Below are 25,215 nucleotides of genomic sequence, written 5' to 3'. Positions count from 1 at the left end.
CTCTCCTGTGGTTCCAGGTCTGTGCTCCCAATGATCCCATAAATGAGAGGTGAGTATGGCCAGACACTCCCTCCAGTTAACTGCAGGATGATATAAAGTTATTTTCCTGTAGTCCTGAGCCCACAGAGGTTATTTTTGGTTTGATCCCTTACTCGGAAGCTGCGCATCCGAGGCTGAGGCATATCCATTCCTTTTAGCAGGCTTTCAGCTCCTGCAAGGGGATGGATATCAGTATCAAAAGCAAGCCAGAGACATTAAATGAGGTCAAGGTGACCTTTCATAAGCATTAGATAACACAATAATTTAAAATGATGAATGAAATAGTTTAAAGAATGTTAATTATAGCCTACAGTGCAGACACAGGATGGCCCTCGTAGCGTGGGCTGTGCAAAACTGTGCAAAAAAAAAAACTCTGGCAGCTGGGGGCAGGGGAGGTATGGGGGGAGCAGCAGGTACACTGACAAAGCAGCTTTTTCACTCTCCTTTCAAAGAGGTGAAATTCCTGCTGTCCTTGGGCTAACCAGTGTGGGGTGGGTGGGGGAGGAAGAAAAAAAGAGAAATAGATTGCTTTCACAAATCAAATGGGAAAAGACAAAGCTAAAAAATAATAGAGTTACATATATTTTTTTAAAACCTTATGACATTTAACAGAAAACAACTGGAAAGACTGGATTAAAATAATTTTCTTGCTAAGGTCCATTTGTGGTCAATACTGAAGAAGAAATTATTCAACTTAATGGTAAGTAGAGAAGTGTAACTTCTATTTAAGACAGCACTTGTTTAAGACATCACAGGACATCAGAGGCAGGAAACCAGGACTATGAAGTATTATGTACTTGACTGTTTTATGTTAACAACCATGGTGTCTGATTCTGCAAACACTAAAACCTCTGAGAGTGGAACTATTCTCCTGAACACATTATACATGAGTACAGCAATACGGATTTAACATATATATTTATTGGAGCCTTTGTCCCCACTATAATTTGAAATTATTGAACTGTGTTTTTAAATCTCTGTTTTAAACTGCAGGAATATACAGAGGAAATACATACCAGAAATGCTGGTTGCAATAAAAAGAGATTTTGTCCTTTTATACTGCAGCTTCATGAGCTTTCTTTTAAAAATCCAAAATCTTGTTTGTTGTCAGAGCTAGTTCTTAACTTTGCTTTTTAAAATTTTATTCAGAAGCTCCTTTCACACATAAGACAGAACACATGAAAGAAAGTCTTTCTCTTTTCTTTTCCCGCCCTCTTTTTTTTTTTTTCTTTCAGAAAAGTAACATAAAATATGTGTGTGGTGTAAGAACGTGTGCTAAAGTTTCATGTTTCAGGTAATCTCCTTTAAAATAATGGCAGTCTAGATTGCATCAGTTAGTTTAAAAACTGCTATGCTATTGGTAGGAAGAAAATGGGATTTGAGCCAAAATTTGCCTGTGTTACTGCCAAAGTCTGTATCAGATTTAAGACACATGCTTCTGCAAGCTTCCATGAAGGTTGTGAAAAAAGTTTTCATACAGAGTTGGATTACAGCTCTCGGCTCCAAGCACTGGCCATTACACTACCATCTTAACAGCCTGCTGTAACACCGAGCACAGAATCGAGCAGATTTCTTACACTTTCTGGACCACAGATGGATTTTGAATGTCTCCTTGTGTCCTGATGGAAGATATATTACCTTCATTAACTGGAATCCATACCTGATCGCTCGTGAGTGTGTATGTGTACACATACAGATAGATATCTATTTAAAACCTTATCATGATTTTATTTCAAGAGTATCTAAGATCTGCTCTAAGAAATTACATTCTCTAGAGGAACTTACAATTGTTTTGAGCAGTGAAGAGACAGATATTTACTCTCAGATGTTGGAATCCTTTGTGAGTTTATGAGAGAAATTCTGGAAGCTTTTCTGTGTTGGTGGTAGAGAAATGCCTTTGGAAAGAGACACTTCCAGCTGTACAACAACGACTGCGCAGTAACCTGTGGATTTAAACATCAGAATGTACAAACCGTGGGCAACTGTGAATATTTTAATAATTTCTTTTCTACATCTGCTGCAAGGATCTGACTATGAGAATGCTTCTGTGAGGGTAAGTGAACTTTATTTACTGTGATTCTTAATAATACAAATTTCCAGAATTAGCTGCATTTCATGTGCAAGGTAGTGGGTTCCTTGCTGTTTTGGTAATGGATTCTTGGTATTTTGTTTGGTGATGGTTTAGTTGCAGAAATGCTTAGTAGCCATAGAGGAAAATGAATCTACAAAGAATTTAAATCCATATTCTCTGTTTAATATTTTATTACTTTTTTTACTAGTTATTAAGTACTTGTTGTATACTTTGTTCTTGAGTTAAAATTTTAGTTTCAGTCATGGAAAATAAAAGAAAATTCTGAAAAAGAAGCCCGAGTCAGAGTATTTAGACTATTTGGTAAATACACTTTTTTCTTTCAGGTATTTATAACTGCAGGAATTAGAATGCTGGCATTGAAATTTTCCCTTTAAGAACACGTGTTCATCAGTTGTTCACTTGTTTGGCAGATATCAGAGAAACATTTTTCTTCATTAGAAAAAGTTATACAGGATTTTAAAATAAATAGCAACTAGTAATAATAGAGCATATTGCCTGGAAATTAACTTTTCTTTTGAATATAGTACATGAAAAAAAATTTAAGCTGAACCCTCACCATGAGAGTAGGATTTTTCAGATCTGGCTTTGAGACAATGTGAGAACATCCATGACAATCATTTAGAAAAATCAGAACAAAAACTGGAACAAGTTTCTACACGTGCAGTCTGTCCAAAAATGATTAATTGTGTGTGGTCCAGAGCAAATTATTTGTTTTTCACTAGCAGAGCAAAACAAGCTAATATTTTTTTTTTTACTTCAGAAAACCTCCTGCTTGCAAGCAATGACCACACACTATTCTGTGAGCCTGCTGCATGCTGACCTGTGCTTTAGGAAAGAAATGCTAAGTTGTGTGCCTAATTGCAGACTGCTGCTGCCAGCCCAGTAAGTCAGCAGTGCTGAGCAGTGTGTGCCTCGGGATGACTGATGCCTGCTGACTGCTCACAAGCTTTGAATTTACAACCCCAGCAATCAATGCTTTGAAGGCATTAGGACCAGAGTAACAAGCCTTGTTTAATACATTAACTGTGTGCACTGCATGACAAATCACTGGTTTTGTACCTGCAGGAATCACTTCATTTAAAGTAGAACGTGCTTCCTAACACAGAACAGTAACCATTTCATAATTGGCAAGGGTGATAATTCTAGCCACATGTGGGATGCAAGTTTATTCAGCACAATAGTAAAACCACTAGAAAGCCCTTTCATTGTAAACTTTGAATCCATATCCACTTTGCCTAGAGTAAATGCAAGAGCTCTTCTTGCTAGCTTATACTGGCTTACAGTTCATTCTCTGTGACAGGATTGTCCATTCAACATAGGTGCAATTGTGATTATTTTCACTGAAATTTGGTGACCACTGTCAAGCAGCCAGCTTAGCCACAGGCTACTGTTCTTGTAGCAACTCACAGAGAGTTTCCAAGACTATCTAAAAGGAATCTTACAGGTCACACTCAAAAAGGTATCACACTCAAATGCTGTATTTCACTTGCATCGGCTGCTGATTGCCAAAAAGAAAAGACTGCTTGTTCTGGCTCCTTTGGTATAGACAGAGGCTTTTGGCTAAACAATTTGTCTTTCTTTTAATGTTCTACATGGAGTGTTAGCTTTCTGGGCTGTTTTCTCCTGTATGACCTGTGGGCTTCTGTGTGTGTACACATATGGAAATACACCACAAAATGTGCTTCATTTTACAGTGTGGAACGGCACATGGGGTTATGATTATTTCTACCATTTACACCTCAAATTGAATTTGCAGTACACATAAATGATGTATTGCATTCACTTACTCTACATCATTTTTTTAAAGTTCTTTAAGATCAACAGCAACATTGCCTGGATAAAACCCACAAGGTCAGGATGCAGCTAATACACAACTGATGAGACCTAGGAAGGGTTAAGCACCAGCAACCTGCTCTGTCCCCTGTGATATGAATCCAAGTTAGGTGAGCTCTGCCCAGGACACCTGACATTTTAAAGCTCTTTATGCTTCAAACCATAGGTGGCATCAGTTTGGTATCATGCAAGAATTTCAGGGGGCTAAGGGTTTAAATACTTTCTTTTCCCCTTCAAATATCCTGATTAAAGGCATGAATGTTGAAAAGCTTATGTACAAGCTGCTGTGATCCAGCATCTCCATGGCAGTTGGTTTTTCCTAACCCTTCAAAAACTCCATCCTCTTCTGAGCACATGAATCTCTTTTCCCCACCATGTACATGTATTCCTTGCCTGTTTGAGCTCTTCATTTCCCCTCTCCATTCCCAACCTGTTCTGCTCCCAGTACTTGGCCTGTGTTCCCTCACCTCCAGGACTCAGGGACTGTTTTCCAATTGGTCTCTTTTTTTGTGCTATCCAAGTGTCACCTTCCTTCCGACTTGCTTCCTCCTGGATGGGGACATCCTTCTTCTGCCACAGACACTCAGGAGTTTTGTCCAAGTTCCTCAGCAACAGCCCTAATGGACGCTTTTGTTTTCCAGTCATATCTGAGCATGGTTCCCCCTTCCCTTCTCTATCCATAGCTTCCTTCTTTGTCCCTGTGGTTTAACTGCCCCAGCTTTCCTTTTCCTGACCCATTTTTGTCCTGATCTCCAAAGATGATCTCAGCCTCCTTGGCCAGGCCTTGCCCTCCTCCATGGGTATTAATTTCCCTCCCTCCCACAGGCAAATCCAGCTCCCTGTCCCTGGATGCCAGATCCCTGTGGCCTGAGGGGGAAGAAGGGAGGTCCTGTGCTCCCAGCCCCATAGGCTGGACCTGCACCCATGGGTGGCCTGCACACAGGTCCTGCTGTGCTCCTGAATGGAACCAGCACAGGACCCAACTGCTGCAAAGCCCTGGGAGGGCTAAGTGGGCTTTTTTCAAAGATAGCAGTGTACACATCTGAGCAAAAAAAAGGCTCCTCAGGTGTCAAAAAAAATTCACATCTGTGATTCACAGTAGGGAAACAGAAATTTTTTTTCACAGAGAAAGGAGGAGCTTCATCCTCCACTGCAGTCAAACCATTTTGACAGAGAGAGCAAAAAAATTATTAAAATAATTTTGAGGCAGACATCTGGTATGGAAAGTTTCAGCCTGAACATCAAATGTGTGCCAGTCAGAAGCACAAGCGGAGCACAGGCTCATGGTGGGAAGCAGTGGGCAGCCTCAGACAGGGGCAGCACATCCTAACCCACACAGGTGTCCAACAGGACTTGGCTCCAGAGCTGAACTGATGTCAAGGGTGGCCCTTGCCTTCCAGTGGCTTGGTTCAGGATGCCAACCTAATATATAAAGTCCTCATGGAAGAATTAGATTTCCACGTGGGTTTTCTGAAGACTGAGAATTATTTTTATAAGGTTTTTTTAATCAGGAAATGCTTTGAAAATTCCTTATTGAAGTTCTTGTCCCGCCAGTCTCGTACGTTTTGGAACCTCTCAACTAGCGAACCGCAAATTTCACTGTCTCTCTTTCTGTCTCTCCCCCTCAAATTTTTCCTCTCCTAGAGCAGAAACAGACATAAAGTACTTTTTCCAGAATTTTAAAATTAGATGTGAAGAGCTATGTCCTATATTCATCAGAGCTGAGGCAAATTTTTTGCCAAGCAAAGCCAAGGATCCATCAGAGCTGCTTCTGCCTTCCAACACTAAAACTGCCTCTCTAATGGGGCAGCAAGTTTTGATCTTGGAGAATTAAAATCTCATTGCTTTCCTCCTCAATTCTGCTGCTTCACATTATATTAATAAAGCATTGGGGGACAGGCAAGAGAAAGGAAGAACTGTTCCAAGTTAAACAGACTCAGAGCCTTTTCCTTTTGCAGAGGTGTTCTCTCCATGTTGAACCCTCCTTTGGTTTTGTTAGAGAGAAACTCACAGTGAACAGGCCTGAGGACTGTCTCTGAGCTACAAAGCTGCTTTCTGACCAAAAAACCAAGGGGTCAGGTGGGCTTAGCTGGAAGGTAAACATGGCTGCTCTCTGCTACATGTATTCCTTTTCCACAGCTACATCTTTTCTGCTTCTGCTCTAAACATTGTTCAAGCCTCCTGTGGTCGCTCTTGCTCAAACAGATCTTCTTCATCTCCTACTGTCCCTGTGAACTGCACAGAGCAGAAAGCCACTCCAAACACAGCTGGTACAGAGTCCTTGTTCACTGGGGAGAGGGAAGCAGCACTTCCCCACCCTCCTGAGGCCTGGACCACCCCAGTGGAGAATGCCTTGCCCTTGGGAAGGCATGGAAATGCTGGACAGCCATCACACCAGGGGCAGAAGAGATCAGGAAGCTCTTTATATCTCCTTTCTGACAGCCAGCTGCAGTCTGTCTGTCTGTACAACTGAAACAGAGCTCTGGGGGGAAACCTGAGCAGCAGAGCTGGCTGTAAGCTTTTGTTTCTCTTTTTGTAATTATAACTGACACTGGTTTTCAGACAGATCTTCACAGCTTTCTACAATCTGCTAGCAAATGTTGCTCAGTTTCTAGAACAGTTAGATTCTAACAATCTTCTGTGTCATAGGATCTCTTCCTCAAAGGCAACTCCTGAAATTCCAGCAAAGTGCTCAACTGCTAGAAAATGGAACTTGGAATGTCATTGGGAACAATTACTCTGTTTAAACTGGGCTTTTCACCCTCAAATCCAGCTTCCTTTCAAAGTTAGGAAGCACTTCTAAACAAATATTATGAGATTGTGGTTTTCAGAAGTATTTCATTCTCCCAGTTTTGTCTGCTGCTTTTGAGTCTCTGTGATTATCATCTCTGATAGGCACAATGAGCCAAAAATGTGTGAAAATACACTTACAGCATTCCTTCAGAAATGATTGTTTCAGAAGGGAGAAGCTATCAGGGAAGTTGTGAGGAAAGGCAATTTGTTCTGCCTTATCTGCTACTGTCTTGACAAGGTGCACTGAAGGCAAACAGAACAATCCTGTATTGTTTTCATGCCACAGAGCATCCGTCCTTGGCTCTTATCAATCTGGAAAGGCAACTACTAACACACTGCTACTTTATCAAGAACAGCTCTTGCTCATAAGAAAGAGCAAAAAAATCCCTCCCAGCTGCTGATCCAATCCAGTCCATCTCAGCTAGGATTTTAACGTCTGAGGACAGAGCAGAGCTTGGAAAAGTACACCAGGCTGTGTAGATTATTCAGATGCAGCATTTGAGAAACCAAATTATCAACTGTTTGAATGAAGCACTAATTAAACTTTACCATCAGTTGTAGCTCACATCTGAAAGTCTGTGGGACCAAGGGGAGGCAAGAAGGCAGGTTCAGAGGGCAGTGGGCCATAGTTTTGGTAATTAGTGATCTGAAAGCAACCAAAACAAGCCATCAGCTCAGGCTCAGCAAGTGTTGCTTATTTCTGTTTTCTGCAGTGTACTGGTGCTTTCTCCCCACAGGCATTTTTGTTGTTTTTAACCAATGGTGTGGTGGGATCAATGTAGGCTCCCACAGGGGGCAAGCAAAGAAAAGATCTGCCTGAAAACAGGAAAGAAAAACTGGTGCAAACTCTGGCTGGTGAGACCTCTGCCATGGTGTCTGCAGTTTTCATTCTTATCAAAACTGCTGCTATTCCAGACAAGGTTTACTTGGATCTTATCTCCTGGGGACACCATACTGGCATTTGGGAAAAATAAAAATAAATTTTTACAGTTGTTGTAGATGATAAATCATTTACTTTAATTCCCACTTTAAAAAAACTTATATGATATATTTTATAGTTTTCACACAGTGGGATCTGTGATTCTTTTAGGCCTTTCTCTCAGAGCACATAAATCCAGTTCTAAAACTGGCCTTTGCCCTTTCTTGGACTTGGTTTTGAGACCATCCTGCTGAGGGGGAAAAATGCTATGCTGCTGCAGGGAAGTAAATCTGATATGGTAACTTTCCTACAGAAACACTTATTCTTGAGAAATTTCTCATTCCTCTCACTCATTCCTTATCTACTTCTCCACCTGCTTCCTACCTCCCCAGCATGCTTTGCAAATTGTCATACATCTTGCTGGGATTTGAGGAATGCAAACAAAATGCTGAGTGCCCCTACTATAGCTGCACAGACCCCCTTTGCCTGTGGGAAGACCAAACAGAGTTTTTTTCAACATCCTGGTGAGTGATATAAGGGCTTCTGTACCAATGAACAGCAGAAGAACTGCACAGGCTATTTTAGCTTTCTTGCATTAAGAAAAATTCAGCTTCCTTGCTTTGTGAAGAACAGCTGAGTATTTTTGTGTGTTTTTTGCCCAAATGTGGGTTAAGGTGTGCAGCACTCAGCTGGTGGTAGGACGCCATCTAGGGTCCCTGTGCTTCCACAAAATCCTCCTGAGCGCAAACAGCGTGGAGCTGGACTCCTGGGATGTGGCAATCCAGTGTGGGCACCACGTGAATGGGTTTGGAAAGGCGTGAGCACCCTGCTCACCATCAGGATGGGTTTTCCTGAGGCGTGCTTTCATGGGAATCGGGCTGTGCTGCGTCTGACAGCGCACGGTCACCGGCTGCACTGGGCAGGGAATTCTATCTGAGTCACCGTGAATTGCAAAAAAGTTGCATCATGTTACTATATCATATGTCACTTTGCACACAGAGAATGTGCCACAAAGACAGGCAAAACTTTTCACTTTAATTAGCAGCATGACTCAGAAACCATGTTAGGATACTTTTCTGAATTGCTAGGGAAATATTACTCAAGAAAAACTACAATTCCAGGAATACGTGTGTGTGTGATTGGGGTAACATAAGTTCATCCAGTGTTGGCAATGGCTTTGCTTTGTGAGTGACATTTTGAAACCCAGCTGTCCAATTGGCTAGCCATACCTTCAAAACATTTATTAAAGTGTCTTGGGGAAAGCCCAAAAAACAATGAAAGCACTAACTGAAGGACCCTTCGTCACATTAAATAATATTTTCAAATATTAAAAGAACACATAGTCATCTGATTTCATGCAGGTCTCTGTTACTGAGCCATTCCAAACTCACTCTCCAAACCCCAGTGACTTCCAAAGAATGGGCAAATATCAAGAGACAGTGACTACAGCCTGGACACGCTCTTTGTAAACACATTTAAGATGCTATTTTTGATGTGTGCACCGAGTCATAGTGTTGGGCCAGCACCTAACCTGGTGTACAGTGAAGTGATAATGTTCTAGCTGAGCTCTGTCTTGAGCAGCACATCTGCCTCAACACATTGCAGCAATGCAAGACATCTGAACAAGCTTATAAGCAGAAGCTCAGAAAATGTACTTTTAGACTCCCAAAGCTGTCAGCAGAACTTAGGATATATCGGTGAGTTACCACCCTGGACATTTATGACAGGTCATCTGTGTTTTTTCACTTACCAAATGAATGTACTTTGCCTGATCACTGTAGAAAGGACCTAAAGGTAAACTCTCAATGTAGTTGACTAGGCTTGAACAGGAAGAAAATCCATAACTTAGCAGACCAAATATTTTCTTTCAAATACTGTCGGAAACAAGGTGACCCCTGTGGCAGGGAGAAATGATGCATCTGACTCCATGGATATCAGAAGGCAAATTCATTACTTTATTATACTATATTATTCTATATTATATTCCACTGAATCTGAACTGAATCTGCACAAGCACCCAACTCAACTCCAGTGCACAGAATCTCATGACTGTCAGCCAACAGTCCCAACACACAGAGGATTCAATTGGTCACTGAATCACAACACTCACACCAGAATCCAGTTACCAATTCCCTTCAGGTAAACAGTCTTCCACAAAAATTCCACTTGTGAACAAGAGGATCAGCAATTGGATGAGCATTGTTTTTTCTTTCTCTGAGGTTCAGAGAATGTGAATCCCAGAAATATTCTTGGGAAGTTGTGCCTTGCTTTTCTCTGTGAAGAGAAATGTGGCCACAATATACCACTCCAGCTTTCCATTACTGCCAGCAAGCTGATGCACAGTGGATGCTGTTACCTTCAAAATCACAATTGGAGGATGTTTCCTATGAGAGCCAAAAGACCTGGCTGTGGGAAGAAGCATCTGTTTAATGAGAGTGACAAAGCTGATACTCAAAATGTTTACTGGCTGAAAAAAAAGTGCCTCATTTTGGTGTAAAGACCTAACTGGCTAAAAGTATATAGTTCTGAGAGGTATTTTGATAAAATATTATCAGTCTCTGCCTTGAACATAAAAAATTATATGAAATTATATGAGATTCATGCTTCCACAAAAACATGTCCAGTTCTGATGTTTTTAGTTATTTGCTTTCAACATTTTGGTATATTCAAGAGAGAATACAGCAACCAAAATATCTCATCTCCAAGGATTTTTATAATGTAAGCATGCTACTAAAGTGCAAGAAGTCTGATTTGTTTGCTGTAACACCACAAAAGATCTATTCTAGTTTAAAGGCCATTCAAAATATAAAACAGCTGTTCTCTTGAAGCCCCAGAGAAGTTAATATGATTTACTTGTGAAAACATATCATCTTCAGCTAAAGTAGAAGCTGTTTTATCATCGCCTTGACCACCAAGTTTAGAAAATGGGTAATTAGGTCTCCTTCTTCAGTGGAAGTTAAACTGGAGACCAAGAAGACAGACTCTCAAGAAGGAATGTCTGGAGGGAGCTTTTTGTCACATTGAACATGAGGTGGAGCAGTCCAGAGCTTCCTCCTCCTTTGGTGTTGTGCCTCAGTCAATGTGCTGGCAGGGTTTTAGCAGAAGAGGCCCTCAAACATCACAAAAGGATCAGTGAGAGATGGGACAGCCTCAGGTCAATGTCCCCCTGTCAGCCCTCTGCCACCTCAGACAACACCTGGCCAGCCTGTAAGTTGGACCATTTTCTGTTCCTCCCCAACCCACGAGTGACATGTCTGTCAGTCCTTCTTTGTGTGCTCTGGCATAGTGTAGAACTCTACACTGCTCCTCTTACAGCCAGGGCTCCATGCAGCTTCTCTTCCAGCAGCCATGGCACACAGGAGCTCAGGATGGAGTGCTGTGGTCACAGTCACCCCTTCCTGAGAGCATGCACAGCCCAGGCAACACTCTCTAACTCCCAAGGCAGACTGCAGAGAGGTTTTGCACAGATTGTGGGTGAGGGAAGCGAAATTTTCCTGTGCCTGTTCTTCAGTCCTTGAGCTTTTTCAGGGAAGAAGTTCCATCCCTTTGTGTATTTTTTTGCTATATACTTGGACAATACAGCTGTATGCTTTCAATATAGCTCTCACTGGAGAAAAAACCCTTTTTAAAAAGTGACAGCTGGAAATTTGTCTCACAGGGGCCAAACTTGTTCCCACTATAAACAGAACGCCCTTTCAGGTTATTAATGTTGTAACAGTGATGATCAAATGAATGTTCAGTCTGGACAAGGCAGTGCACTGAGAGAGATGAAACATTTTTAGAAGAGATTTGAGTATTTGTTTACAATATTTTGAAGGTGAAGTACTGCGTGCTCCTGAAATTTCATCCATGCTTTTGAGATAACAAAGACTGTAATAGCTACTTAAAAATCCCATGACAAGCCCATCATGTTTCAGAGAATAATTTTAGTAGGAAGTCAAAATATCTAATTGTTTTGTCTCTCTATGGTCATGTTCACTATAATTAAAAATAGCTTATTTGTGCACTAATAATGTACATTGATGCTTCCAGAGGGAATATAGCCAGGGATGCAACTTCATATATCAGAAGTTCATAGCTGACAGAGAATCTAAACTATGATTTTACTGGAGCTGTTGAAAAGTAAATGCTCTTTCTCTCCTTGGAAATGAAATACAAAGTGATGATAAAATTACTGCATGCTAATATGTGTCAGACATGTGGCAGGGTTAGATGCCTCTTGATGGATATTTATGGGGTGCTGCAGTTGCTTGTTGATAGGGCAGTAAGTCACTCCTCCAAGCCTCATGTTTTCAAACTGCAGAAGATTCTCTCACTCTTTTATTTCCTGTTATGCAACACCCCAAGGATACAAGATACTGTATTATAGAGAATATTTGTTATGATAAAATTTGGCAATGGTGGAGCCCCTGCTACCTAAAAATCATGACTCTTCACTCTGAGTGATATCTCCTGTGTTTCCTTGGTATTCCCTTTTGATAAGTGCCTTCCTCTCTTTTCTCATATATTTTGCTTTGGCTATAGGCACCAGGTTAGCTATCATCTCTTCATTCTGTGTTTTTACCTGACTCCAAACTGATAGGAGACACAATAATGCTAAAAATACTACTAATAATGATGAAAACCCTCAAAAGAGTTCTTCTTACTGCACAATCTCCACACAAGCTTGTCATTCTTATCAGGAAAATGTAGTTCTTTGTGTTGGCATCATAATGGCGGGAGCTGCTTGGCATTTTCCTGCCAAGAGAGAACCAAACTTTTCCATGGGAACTTCCTTGCAGTTCCTTGGCCACATCAGCTCACAGTCTGTGTGCTGGGAGCCACAGCATGGCTGGGCAACTGCACCATGGCTTTGGGGCAGGGAATGGAGTGCTTTTTCCTGCCAGTCCCAGGCCCTTCTGACCCTGCTGCAGCTGCACTTCCTGGATGGTTATATCTGTGTACCTCATAAATTGCTTGTGCTTTTGATTAGGAGAGGTTATTTAATCTCATTTGACTACTCTCAGCTGAGTGGGATTCAGTCTCCTCACTAGAGCTAAGCTGGTGGTCTGCCAATTCATCCTTCAGCATCAGTGAAGAGGAAGAGGCATTTTGGAGGCACAGCTAATTCAACAGGCTTTAGAATGGGATGAATGTTCACTAGTGGCCCTATTTTTCTCCATTATCTATGAGAGGAGTCTCAGAGAAATAGTTCATATTCATTCAGGTGAATAGAACCATAGAATCAGATTATTTTTTATTTTTGATAATTGTGGGGTGGCAGAGAGCTGCAGGCACTCTATCTCCACAAGATGAGCCTGCAACTATAATCAGTTTATACACTGTAAAATCACCTTGGGAAATGCATCATGGAAGAGAAAAGGTGGTTGTTTTCAGGTGTAGCATACATAGAAGCAAAATTCCTTGGTATTTTCTTGTGGTGATGAATCATCTGCCTAGTATTTAAACTGGTTTGAATCTAGTTCTGAGATTAGCCTTCAGGCAGCATTGGAACAGGGAGAATTCACTTTCTGGTTAGGTGAATTCTGGCATCAAGTCTTTGTCTTCTACATAACTTCTCTTGACCTGAATGCAGTTGCTGCAGCTGCATAAAGCACACAATGCTGGCATAAGGGTTCAAATGTGCACACATGCTGCCAGCACTCTTTGTGTTCAGGTGCCCTCATTTTGGGACAAAACTTCCACCCCCCAGACTGGTTAATTTTGAAAGCTTTAGTCTGACCTTATCTAAAGCCTGTTTGACCAAGTTTTGATACAATGGCATTAAGAGAATCATCACTGTGCTATGCAGCTACAATCTGCTTTTACTGGCAAGATAAATCTGTTACCTTCTTTCTATGGCTTAGCTGCTGAGGGGATGGATCATAAAACAATGCAGGGTTATCAAGAGGTTCCTTAATAATTTGTCCTGGCCCAAGACACGGTGGTAATGCTGAAAATTTCCATTGGTATTTATGCAGCACTTGCCATGACAGTGTCTGTGACCCTAACTCAGAAAAACATTCCTTATCAGAAGAATTCTTACACGTGTTTAGCTTTAAGCAGAGGTTTATGTCCTATTGTAGAGAAAGACTGTGAGGCTGGGGCTTAAGGAAAGTAATCATGTGTAAAGCTTTCAGGATGTATTTCTTGGGTCTGTGAGCATGCTCGAGTACAGAGTGAAATGCAGGCAGATTGAGCAAAATATAAATTTCTATCAATTTTTATTTTTGCCTTCCCATGCACACAAACTATTATTCATCTACATCAATGCAGATCATTCATGCATGTGTTTTCTTAAATACAACCTCATTTGTTTTTATGCTATAGGTCCTCAAATAAATTTAGAACCTTAGCAGGCCTTTTTTTTACTGTTGTACTCCACATCTTTCCTCTGTTGTTCAAAATACCTCCAGGAGCACTTGAAACACATTGTTAATGCTGCTGAAAAGAGCAGCACATGTCCAGGAAAAAACAAAAAGAGTTCTTCAAAGGTAGGTTCTGCTGGCTTTCTTAGACATGATTTTGATTTATTTTTCCTAAGCAGGAAATTAGGAGGTTGTCAAGGGAGGAGAAAAGATGCAAACTCAGAGCTGCAGCCCCTGATAGGGTATGGTCAATACTAATAGTCAAGAAAGAGCCCAGTTTGAAGAGGGCAGGCTGTCTGTGGGATTGTGCATTTGTATGACATGATGCATAAGCCAAACATTGGACTAGCATAAATCAGTGGGGAAATGAACTCAGTGGCTGATTTTAGTCAGTGCCCAAGGTGGGAAAGGCCACTGAATGTATCACTGCTTTTTCTCTTGTTCCTTTCCAGTGCTGACTACTTTTAGGGTTTTTCTGGCTTCTGAGATTACTGGGGAAAAGATAGATAGCCCATTGTGGTTTCTTTTGGAAGGACAAGAGTTGTAATTATCCAAAAATCACAATGGTAACTCACGTTATCATTTCCTGATGATTGTTCATTGCCAAAATAGAGGAAAACAGATATTCCTCTTTGAATTGAAGAATAATTTTGGAACATATGAGAGGTCAGTGTTTTGAAAAACATGTGACTTCAGTAAATTAGGAATCTGGTTTTTATTTTGGGGTATGGGATCTGTTTTTTGATAAGACACTTAGAAAAATTACACTAATAGCTGCAAAAAGCTGAGGAGATAAGAATGAAGTACTTAAACCTGCTACTTTGATATTTGTTATTGATAAATTCTGCTCAACCATTTCTCACAGGGAATAGCATTATGTCTCTGGTGGACTATGGGCTGTGCATTGATGGGTACTGAAAGTTTAGGACATCTGGAGCTTTCCAGTAATATGGCTCCACAGGTAATTTTTTCATTTTGGGAGCATGGAAATGACATTGCTATGGTCCTTTCCCAATGACTCCTTGTCTAATTTGTTTTTCTCCCAACTCTTAATGTATATTTTAAGGTTTCTGGGGCCAGAGTTCATGATTTTGCTCCCTATGTGTACCATGCCAAGTGCAGTGAAGTTCTGCTCCACATCTTGGTTGCAACCAATACAACCAACAACTTCCACAATGGTGACAGCTCACCTCAGCTGACTACTAAAATCTGTGTCAATGTGAAGGAAAGTTGGATGGGGGCATGGAAAGGAAAAAAAAATGATGTTCCTTTATACTAGGAGGCTAAGCAGCTCAGCCTGAGATAGGTTTCACTAGACTCCCTCCTAGCAGAATATGGGGAAAGCAGTGAAAATAAACAACATAAAAGCACAGTGGGATCCAAGCAGTTCAAGATGTTGAGAGCAGAGTGGAGAATGGGAAGGGAATCTGGAAGGAAGGAATGTAGTCATGAGGGAAAGACTGAAAAAGGGAGGTAGGGATATCTACAAATTGGGAAACAGCATGTGCAGATGGCTACAGTCAGGGGAAGCAGTCAATGGTTCTGTTCCTCTTTTGCTTTTTGTGAGGAGCTGGATCTCCCAGAAATGTCAGTGAAATGTCAGTCTGACATCTTTGTATCTTTCCTCTGCTCTGTGGCTGAGTGAAGAGCTCCCCTCCTGTTCAAAGCTAGTTTTAACTGCTTTCCACTTGCTATCAAAGTGAGAGGGCATAAAGTTCCAAATCAAATGGCAGGAAAGTTTGGGACTCTCTTGAATCTAACACCCTCCTCCAGTTTCACATTTTGAAAGATTTATTCACATTTCTGTCCAAAGCTGCACTCTTCTAAGTAGGTCTTCTCGGTCAGCCACAGTATGTCTGTATCTAAACAGAGCTTGAATTTAAACAGCAGTAAATGAAAGAAGTCTCCAGACCTGCGTGGTGCCCTATGGCACTTCATCCATGGTATAATCTGAGACTGTAATAAGTTCTGTGTTTTTATTTGGTGCTGTCCTTTTCAAAATAGTATGACCAGAATTGAGCACTTTGGAAAGATTTGATGACAATGATCCACTTGGTGCAGCTGTGCTGTAGGAAGAGGATGGCCAGCAGAAGCAGTTCAGGCTGTAGGGCTTTGTCCTGCTGATGGAGCTGATGCACCTTCTACACTTTTCATTTTTAAAGCTTTTACTTTTGAGTGCTTTAAAGTTTTGGGCAGCCACCTCTGTGGTCAAAGTGTATTACAATGAGAATGTCTTTCTGGTGGCTTATCTAGCAAGCATTTAGAACAAGGTTTTAGAGAAGAGCATTGCAGTAGTCTCAAACAAATCAAAAGAAACACATAAGGGGCTTTTCACTGTTCCTGTTTTGACACTTAGCAAGATTGGAACAAAATTTGGTGCTTCTCTTCAGATGTTTTATATCCCAGATAGCTGTGTTGAGATATGTTTGACCAAAGATCTACCATACTGATACCTCTTGTGATCTGGTGAGCCTGGCCCTCCTGGTCATCCAGAAAAAAGACTTTCAGTCTGATTTCAAATGAATCATGCTCTAAAAGTGTCTATATTTCTCTGTCTTTGCTACAGAAGGAGCTCAGGGCAACCAGCTCATTAACAAAATAGATGTCCCTGCTGTAAAATCCTATAACTACTTGAGATCCAGACCTCCCTTAGACACCAGCAGTGCCTTCATCTCACCATCTTGCTGAGTGTCAGCAATGCCCAGAGACAAAGACCATCCTTTATCTCTGTAGTGCTATTGTTATGGGAAAGGGTGCCAGGAAATTCTGTACTGGGTAGGGAATCCTGTGAAGAAGTTAAAAAAGTCAGCTGTGAAATGTGTTCTCTTTTGGGAAGAAGTCAAATGTAAGAAGCAGGAATACAATTATTCTTGTGTTATCATGGTGAGCAACAGGCAATCCCATCAAGCTGCAGAGCTTGGATGGGTGTTAGGAAACATGGTGACAGGAGGGGCAACAGATTGACTTCAGGGCTGCATAGCTTAGGCAAGCTCATATTTTGCTCATCTAATAATCAGGGCTTGGTTTAGTGGTGAACACAGGGGTGGTGTTGGGTTGATGGTTGGACTTGATGATATCAGAGGTCTTTTCCAACCTTAAGAATTCTGTAATTAATAAAACCTCTTGATATAGGAGTAAGAGAAATTGAGAAGCTAGGCATCCCAAACTGCTGACTTTTACAAGAAGTGCAGGGGTATATCTTCCAAGTTCCAGAATGCTATCATCTCATTTTACAGGTTCTCTGTAAATTAAGACTAGTTTAGAAGTGTTGGGTGCTGATTCAGCTAGAACATTCTTTTGTACCACAGAGAGGAAAAAAGTTAATGCTTAATAGAGTTCAGTTTTGATGTCTTTGGTCCCATTACCATGCCACTTCTGGTCTTACACTTGCATGTTTTGCAAGACCAATGAGACAGTTTGTGAATGGGAGTGAATGGGAACATAAACTGTGGTTCTTAAAACAAATAAGTCTTGACGCATTGACCTCAAACTGAATTTCAGCTTTCCTGGATCAGCAAAATTCTGGGTATCTTGTTTGTAAAACTGTCTAGAAATTCAGTTACTGGTGCTAAGTATTCACATTCCTTTTGAGCTATTTGTTCATAAGTATTGAGATGGGGTTTCTAGTTTTTACCACATATGAAATGCATGAGAAATCATTCACCTATGAAGCAGCCATCTCTATTATGAAATATGGCAACTTACTAAAGCACAATTTAATGTTCTGTACAGGCATAAAAGGAGAGCAAACAACTTTTTCTGAGTTAACTACTTAAGGAATTTTAGGTCAGTGAAAGGTAATTACCCAAAAATTAACTTGGCCCATGTGTACAGGCTAACATCTGTACTGTTGCAAACTAAATGCCACAGATGTCTTTATAACAAGTAACAGATGCACTCAGTGCTTGGATTTCAGACCTCATCTAAAAATCTTCCTGTTAGAGGTGGCCCTTTCCCTCACTCCTTCCCCAGCCCTACACAGAGCACTCGCTACTGGCTCAGGCTGCTGTCTGTTGCACACCTCATGGACAGCCTCTTGTACTACAGCTTTGCTTTAAAGAGATGGAATTTTATTTGTGACAGCTGGCACTGCAGCCCTTTGTTTGCCAGTCAAAAAATACAGTTCACTGTATGACCAGAGAGTACAGCTGAGAGAGCACCAGCCCAGTGCAACACAGACATTTACAAAGATAACCTCTTACTTGTGTTGGAGACTGCTTTCAGCAGATCTGGTGAGTCAGTGGAAATAAATACTCAGTGCCTTGATAAAGGCACAAACACAGATGTCTGAAAGCAGCAGCCAAAGAAAGCACTATTGTTACAGGATGCTGAGCAATATGAAGTGTTAAACACTTATTTTTAAAGTGAATATTAACTTCAAACTGATGGTACACGTCTTTGTAGGGCGCTTTCTCCAAAGGAAGCAGAATGGTCATGAGCATCACACAGGTGGAAAATGCAATGACTGTGCTAATGCTGCTGCACAGGCACAGCTCTGAGGCTGGACATGGGCAGGGCCCAAGTGGAGTCACAATGGGAGATGGCAGATGCATCCTGCACTTTGCAGCATGTTGGATGATGTGCTTGCCTGCCACATGGATGGGCCCTTGTACTTTGTGCAGCTTCCAGCTGCATCACCTGCCCCTGCAGTGGTGTCTCTTGGCTGGAAGCAGAGTTTTGGTACCCAAGGCAGCTTGTTGCAGAGGCACATGGGCTGGGCTCACCGGCTGAACTGATCCAGGTTCCCTGTAGGCTGACCTGGGATTCCCTCTGGCACTGCAGTGATGTGACCAGTGTCTGCCAGGGACACAGTACAGTCTGCATTTGTCAAATACTTCTGAGGGCTGTGATGAAGAGGGCATCTCCCCTTCCCAATCTATGTGGGCACAAATCCTGCAGATCAGTCTGGTGCTGGGCACCCTCAAGGCCTGGGGCAGCTCTGTGTGCTGCTGTTTTCCCAGGCACACTCAGATGTCCTCAGTAATGTGCTGCCCTTTGGTGCAAGTGCTCCACGTGCTGTGCTGGGCACAGGCTGTAAGTGCTGCCTTTCTGACTCCCCTTTCCTTCCAGAGGACATCTCTGTCAGCACTGGAGCGCTCAGAACAGCAGATCAGGAGAGCATCCAGCCTGGAAGAGCTGCTCCACATCACTCACTCTGAGGACTGGAAGCTGTGGAAATGCAGGCTAAAGCTGAAGAGCCTGGCCAACCTGGACTCCCGCTCTGCTTCCCATCGCTCCACCAGATTTGCTGCTGCTTTCTATGATATTGACACACTGAAAGGTGGGTGCAGGTTTGTGGCCAAGTCTGTGCTCAGCTTCAAGGCCCCTCCCTGATTCTTGTGCAGTAAACTGTGAAGGAGATAAGGGTTTTCCTAGAATATACCCATACTAGAAACAACAGGGCATTTCTTTTTCATTTCAAAATTACTTTGTATAAAAAAATTTCAGACAACAGCCTGAGTACAACTCCCTGTTCTGTGGCCAAATCAGGCTTATTTTCTCTGCATGCTCTCCAAAGGGAAGATGTACTCTTCAGGGATTTGCCAGTGCACAAAAGAAAGAGAAGTCAATGCAGAAAAACCAGGTCAGAATGACTGGATGAGGGGCTGGAGAGCAGCACTGTGCTACATCTCAGAACCTGCTTGCAGGCAGAAATGAATAAACTTTACTGCAGGCATAGAAATCCCTTTTTTATTAGGTGTGCTCTGATACAAGGCACTGCACCAGCAGCAGTGTCTGTGTGGGAACTGAGAGAAAGAAGGCATTGCCCTAACCTTGATCTGTTTGGGGAAGTTTCTCCAGAGAAAAGACCTCGAGGCAATCAACCAGAAACTAAAAGGGGAGAATCACAACCTACTCCTTCCATCTGGAGCAAGTCTGAATATTGCTCCTTGTAGCTGTGATGCTCAAGAGGTATTACATATTCATGGATGAAAAACAAAGGATCAGTTACTATATTTTGGTCCAGCAAATGGACATCCTACAGCAAAGCTAAACTGTATCCTAATGAAGGACAGGCTGAGATAATCTTTGTTGTCTTTATCCTGCTGTGATATTATCATATCACTTTTGGGAAATAAGATATTACTGATCCTGTTCCAATACCACTTTTACAACAACCCCAGCCACATTCACACACCATTACTCAGCTAAATTATGTCTGAACAAAGGCCTTAAATTGCTTCTCTGAGCCACAACACAGAAATGTGTACACAAGTGGCTGTCTGAAGAGGATTTTCATATCACAGGCATGGCTTTTCACAGAAATTTTGTACAGAAAAAAAGTTAAAACAAATATACACATGAAGAACAATTAAGACAGCTTTCAATAGTGATAAACATTTTGCTTACATACCCTTGTAATTCTACTCAAAACCATTAAAAATCCATAGTTATTAGTAGTAACTAGAGTCAAGTGGTGTAATCCTGTACTCACTGTTGCTCATTTAGTGAACACCAAAACACCAACATTTCTGCAAAACTAAAACATCCCTTTTGTCAAAACAGCCTGACAAAAGGAGATGTTATTAAATGTTACTGAGGCAGGGAACATTGAAATGGGCATTTTTCAATGGCAGAATAGTGTAACTCAATATTTATAACGTAAATATTGTTCAGATAATAAGGTCACTATGACATTTAGTGTGCTGTGGATTATTTGAGATGGTCACAGGGCTTGAGCACCTCTCCTGTGAAATCAGGCTAAGAGAGTTGGGGCTGTTCAGCCTGGAGGGGAGGAGAGAAGGCTCCGTGAAGATCTAATTGCAGCCTTCCAGTATCTAAGAGGGAATCTAGGCTGGTATCTCCAGCTGCAAGACAACTGGAGAGAGGCTTTTCCCAAGGGCATGTACTGAACCTAAAAGAGGGTAAGTTTAGATTAGATATTAGGTTGCCCAGAGAAGCTGTGGATGACACATCCCTGGAGGTGTTCAGGGCTTGGCTGGATGGAATACTGAGCATCCTCGTCTGGAGGAAGATGTTCCTGCCCACAGCAGAGGGGTTGGAATTTGATGATCTTTAAGGTCCCTTCCCAACCAAAATGTTCTATGGTTCTATTTTACTATAGTCATATTGATAAAGTTTTCTTAATAGCTGTTCCAAGTTTTCTGCTTGGAACTGCTATTAAGATGCTTGCTATTTTCCCTTTGAAAGTCTAAATTCAGACACAGAGATGTCAGCTTTCTCACTAAAAGTCACGGTGCTGAAATTCAAGTTAAAAAAAAGCGCATTGGGGCTGGCCATTCTTCCATTCAAAGTGGAATTACCCCAGGACAGCAAGTACTTTTGTTCTAATATATTAATATGTTCAAGGTACTAAAGCTCCTTTTAAAAAAACCACAAGCCCATAAACATGTATTTCTTTCCCACACCCTTTCCAGTCATTAAACAGTGACCTTTCTGCCAAGTGCATCTGTTTTGTTTTAATAAAATGTTTTGATGAGGAGGCTGGGTCAAGATTTATCATTGTTTCACTAGAGTATCTTCCACAGCACTCCAAATTCCATCTGGGAAAATTCAGGACTTTGTTCCTCCTTTCTAAAGCTTTAACAATGAATGCCCTGAAAGTTTGTGTCACTTCACCAAACCACAGTCTCCCCTGAGCTGCTCAGTCTCTAAGGACTGCAGCACTTTCAAGCTGGAGACTGTGTCACAGACAAATTTCTCAGAAACTGCTCTGTGCCTGGTCTCAGAAATGACCAGGGTGACAAGATGAACAAGCTGTGACACTGGGTTGCTTGGCAGCCAGTTCCTGTAGCAGCCCTTCTGCTAAAGAAGTGGTAAACAAAGTGAGGATGTGTGCAGCTGAAAGGTCATCGCTGCTTGTGCTCATTGAAGTGACATCTGAAGTGATTACATGCACATACATTAATGAGCTTGGCAAACACTTCATTTTCTATTTTAATGTTAGGATTAGATTGGTGTTTTGATAGAACTAACATTAATCTAGAAAATTCTATTAATTTTAATGATTATTCTTCTATTAATTTATGCCTCCTTCACAATTCAGACATCAAACTCTTATTTCTTGTACTCTCTGCATGACTGAAAAATTGAGCAAATCAACCATGTTGAAGGACTTTTCAGAAATAAACAAAATTACTTAAATATACAAAGTCAGTTGAAGAAAAAGTTAAAAATAACAAAAGGAAAGTCAGGAATGAGAAAAACAGATCTTCACCTGAAGGTGAGAAATAGCTTGTAGGTTAAAAGTATTCCAAGATTTCTTTTTTCTCAGAACTTCACTGTAAATATAGGAACTTCTTTTACAATAGTAGGGAGGTGGACTGTGCTGGAAGAGAGACCTTTTTTTTAATAGTTTAAAAGTTGCTTTTCATCTTTCACAAGCCTGATGTAAAGGATAAAGAAGAAAACTGTTTTTCATCATTTTAAGAAGAACTTAAAGCATAAGCACTGATGACTCGTGAGCAATTCCATAACTTGAATCAAGTAAGCAAAAGGCAAAAAAAGGAGAGCCACCTCCTGAGAAAACTGAAGACTGTATTATGTTTATTAGGTAAATGTCACTTTTTTCTCTGTCTGGCTCAGGCAGTTAATGCATTATTCCTTCTCACAGTCAGAATTTGACAAATCAGTCTAGCCCAGTCTACTAGTCTACAGCAATTCAGAACTTGAAAGATGCCATGGTGTTCTGAACAGACGACTCACGCTCGAATTCATATTGCTGTTATTCAGCCCGAACCCCCTGGTGGTGCTGAGGTGTGAGACTGTTTGTCTTGGATTTCACTGGGCATTTTGGAAACTGTGCTCTCTGGCTGACATCCACCAGGAGCACTCAAACCCTCTGACCAGAATCTGGTAGTCATTAATGTGCTTTTGCACCAAGGCCCAGGCCCTGCTGAGTCCGTGCTGGGGTGCGCTCAGAGAGAGGATAAAGTGACAACAGGAAAGGATACCCAGGAGAAAGGGGGAACAGGGTGTGGGGCAGCCTGGCCAGACAGACACTGTGGAGCTGGGGAAATCAATGCAGCTCTACCTGATCTGCTGGAATTAACAGAGATTTTGCTCCTTTGCATAGAAAGGCAGATAAATGCAACAACCTCTCTGCCGGTGCAGCTGGTGTAAGTTACTGGGATAATTTTGCACTCAGAGTCCCTCTGGTCCTTAGATTGATCCAAATAAGTGCAAATTGATCCAAGTAAGTGCAAATGGCCTGCCAGCACTTCATTTTTATTTATATAATGCTTCTGCTTCACTAATCAAGAGGTTTAGATTTGCCATGATTGTTCATAAAAATGCTGTTTTCTCCAGTCATAGATGAAGAATGGCAAAAGACTCAGTGTGTGCCAAGGGAAACCTGTGTGGAAGTTGCCAAAGAACTGGGTACAACAACCAACAAATTTTTCAAGCCTCCCTGTGTGAATGTGTTCAGATGTGGAGGCTGCTGCAATGAGGAGAGTCTCAGCTGCATGAATACAAGTACAACTTACGTGTCGAAAACGGTAAATGAGGCTATTCATCTGTTTTCTTTTTACCCTGGCTCACCAAAAAGGGAGGGGAAGGAGGATGTTTGGTTTCTGAGATCCTGTTATGAAAGATCTGTCTGCACTATCATAACAAACAGAAGAATTAATTCTTTATCCATGTGGAGTGAATGCAGGAGTGTACAATAGCATTTTACATCCATGTTGCATTATTAAAAATTGTTTATATAGGTGTAGAGATGGAAAATCAGGTCCTGAGAAAGTGACTGCAGACTCGTGATGATCAGAAGTTAGATTCTTCTTTAATATATTGTCACTTGGACCGGGGACCCCTTGAGATCATTGTCTCCTGGGAATCCTCTGTATCCAAGGTTTAACCCCAGGAAATTTTGTTGCGTTGGGTCGCTGCATTTCAACATTCTCATCTGTGCCAAGAAGGCTGGCTAATAATTTTGGATGTGCAATTTTGCAAGCCAAAAATGGAGACATATTCATGAGGAGAGACCAGATGCTCTTAATTAGCATGCCTCAGGATCTGAATGTCCCAGTTCACACACCTCTTAGGGAAAGAGAGGCACAAACCAGTAGTCAATTCTTAAATGGGTGCAACAGGCAATACCCAAGTTTTAATGAGCAGTCCCAAAAACTGAGCATAGAGTAGCCAGACAGCTTCTTTCTGCAGACTCCCACTAGAGGCTATGTACAGAGATATCTTGCTCCAGTGGGTGGCTGAGCAGAGCTCCAAGTTTAGTACTTTCAATCCACCCTGTGGATGAAACCATCCATCATTCATCAGCAATCTGGACTAGTGGGTGTCCCCCCTGCCCATGGGAGGGGGTAAGGAGTTGGAACTGATCTTCAAGGTCCCTTCCAGCTATGTCTTTCTATGATTCTATGATTCTTACCCACAGATGAAGCACATGACACTGGTCCTCTTTCATAAACCTTCATCTTGTGCATTCCTATTTCACTTGGCGTAATAAATGAAATTGTACTTAGGAAAAAGCCTTTTCTTTAAATCGTAATAAAGATCAAGGGCAATTGTTTCAAAAAGAAAATTGAAGCCCTTATGGGGAACAGGTCCAATTCACTTCTGTATTTATTTTGTGTTTGTTGGAATGTAATTCCACTGTGTCTGGTTGTACTGGAATATAGCTGGAGTAAAATAAATCAGGGCCTGTCCTTCTTGCGTCAATGCTCATTAGTTGCTTTCATTCCACACTAGAAGGGGAAAGCTGTTATGAGCTGTTGGCCACACACAAAAGACATCTGATCAGCTCAGGGAGCTAGGTCAGGCTAAGAAGTATTTATTTATTTATGCGTTTTTTGAGCAGCAGTTCATAAGTGTGTTGAAAAACTGCAATTTTGCAGAGTGTAACATTCCTTTAGCATCCTTCAAAATAAGCATTCCCTCCAAAGTCCCCAGCTAAGTTCCATTTCTGGATACACCACCATCAGTCCAGATTTATTAATTTAATTGAATTATTCCCATATTCCCATATTAGTGAGAGGATTTTTTCCCTTGGTATAAAATATCAACTGGAGGATATTGGTGCCACCTGAAATTAGACACTGCAACACGTAAGTTTTAATGCCTGAGCAGTCTGCTTAGGAATACTCAGTCCCTGCAGGTGATGCAGCTTTAAGCCAGGACAGGCTGGCACACCAAGATGTGCCCAACGCTTTGGTTTCCATGGGAACGAAGCTGGTTTGAGGGGCAGAGGGAGTGTGGATCCCTTCAACAGCTCC

At 41.5% G+C, this 25,215-nt stretch overlaps 1 protein-coding gene across 1 annotated transcript in view; it reads left to right on the top strand.

The window, feature by feature from the left end:
* The first annotated feature begins 1,698 nt into the window (after nt 1-1,698).
* VEGFD (vascular endothelial growth factor D) overlaps nt 1,699-25,215 on the top strand; it is a 30,313-nt gene continuing 6,796 nt past the window's right edge. The window contains exons 1-3 of the mRNA XM_054271953.1: nt 1,699-2,092; nt 19,094-19,304; nt 23,294-23,484. Coding sequence (XP_054127928.1) covers nt 2,003-2,092; nt 19,094-19,304; nt 23,294-23,484 — 492 coding nt within the window. The 5' untranslated portion in view covers nt 1,699-2,002. The remainder of the gene's footprint in view (nt 2,093-19,093; nt 19,305-23,293; nt 23,485-25,215) is intronic.

This window comes from Melozone crissalis, unplaced genomic scaffold (assembly GCF_028551555.1).
Source record: "Melozone crissalis strain CALT ecotype California unplaced genomic scaffold, PUWL_Pcris_2 ptg000013l_1, whole genome shotgun sequence".
NCBI classification, from domain to species: Eukaryota; Metazoa; Chordata; class Aves; order Passeriformes; family Passerellidae; genus Melozone; species Melozone crissalis.
The sequence above is the reverse complement of the archived record's forward strand: the minus strand, read 5'-3'. Positions and strand labels throughout refer to the sequence as shown.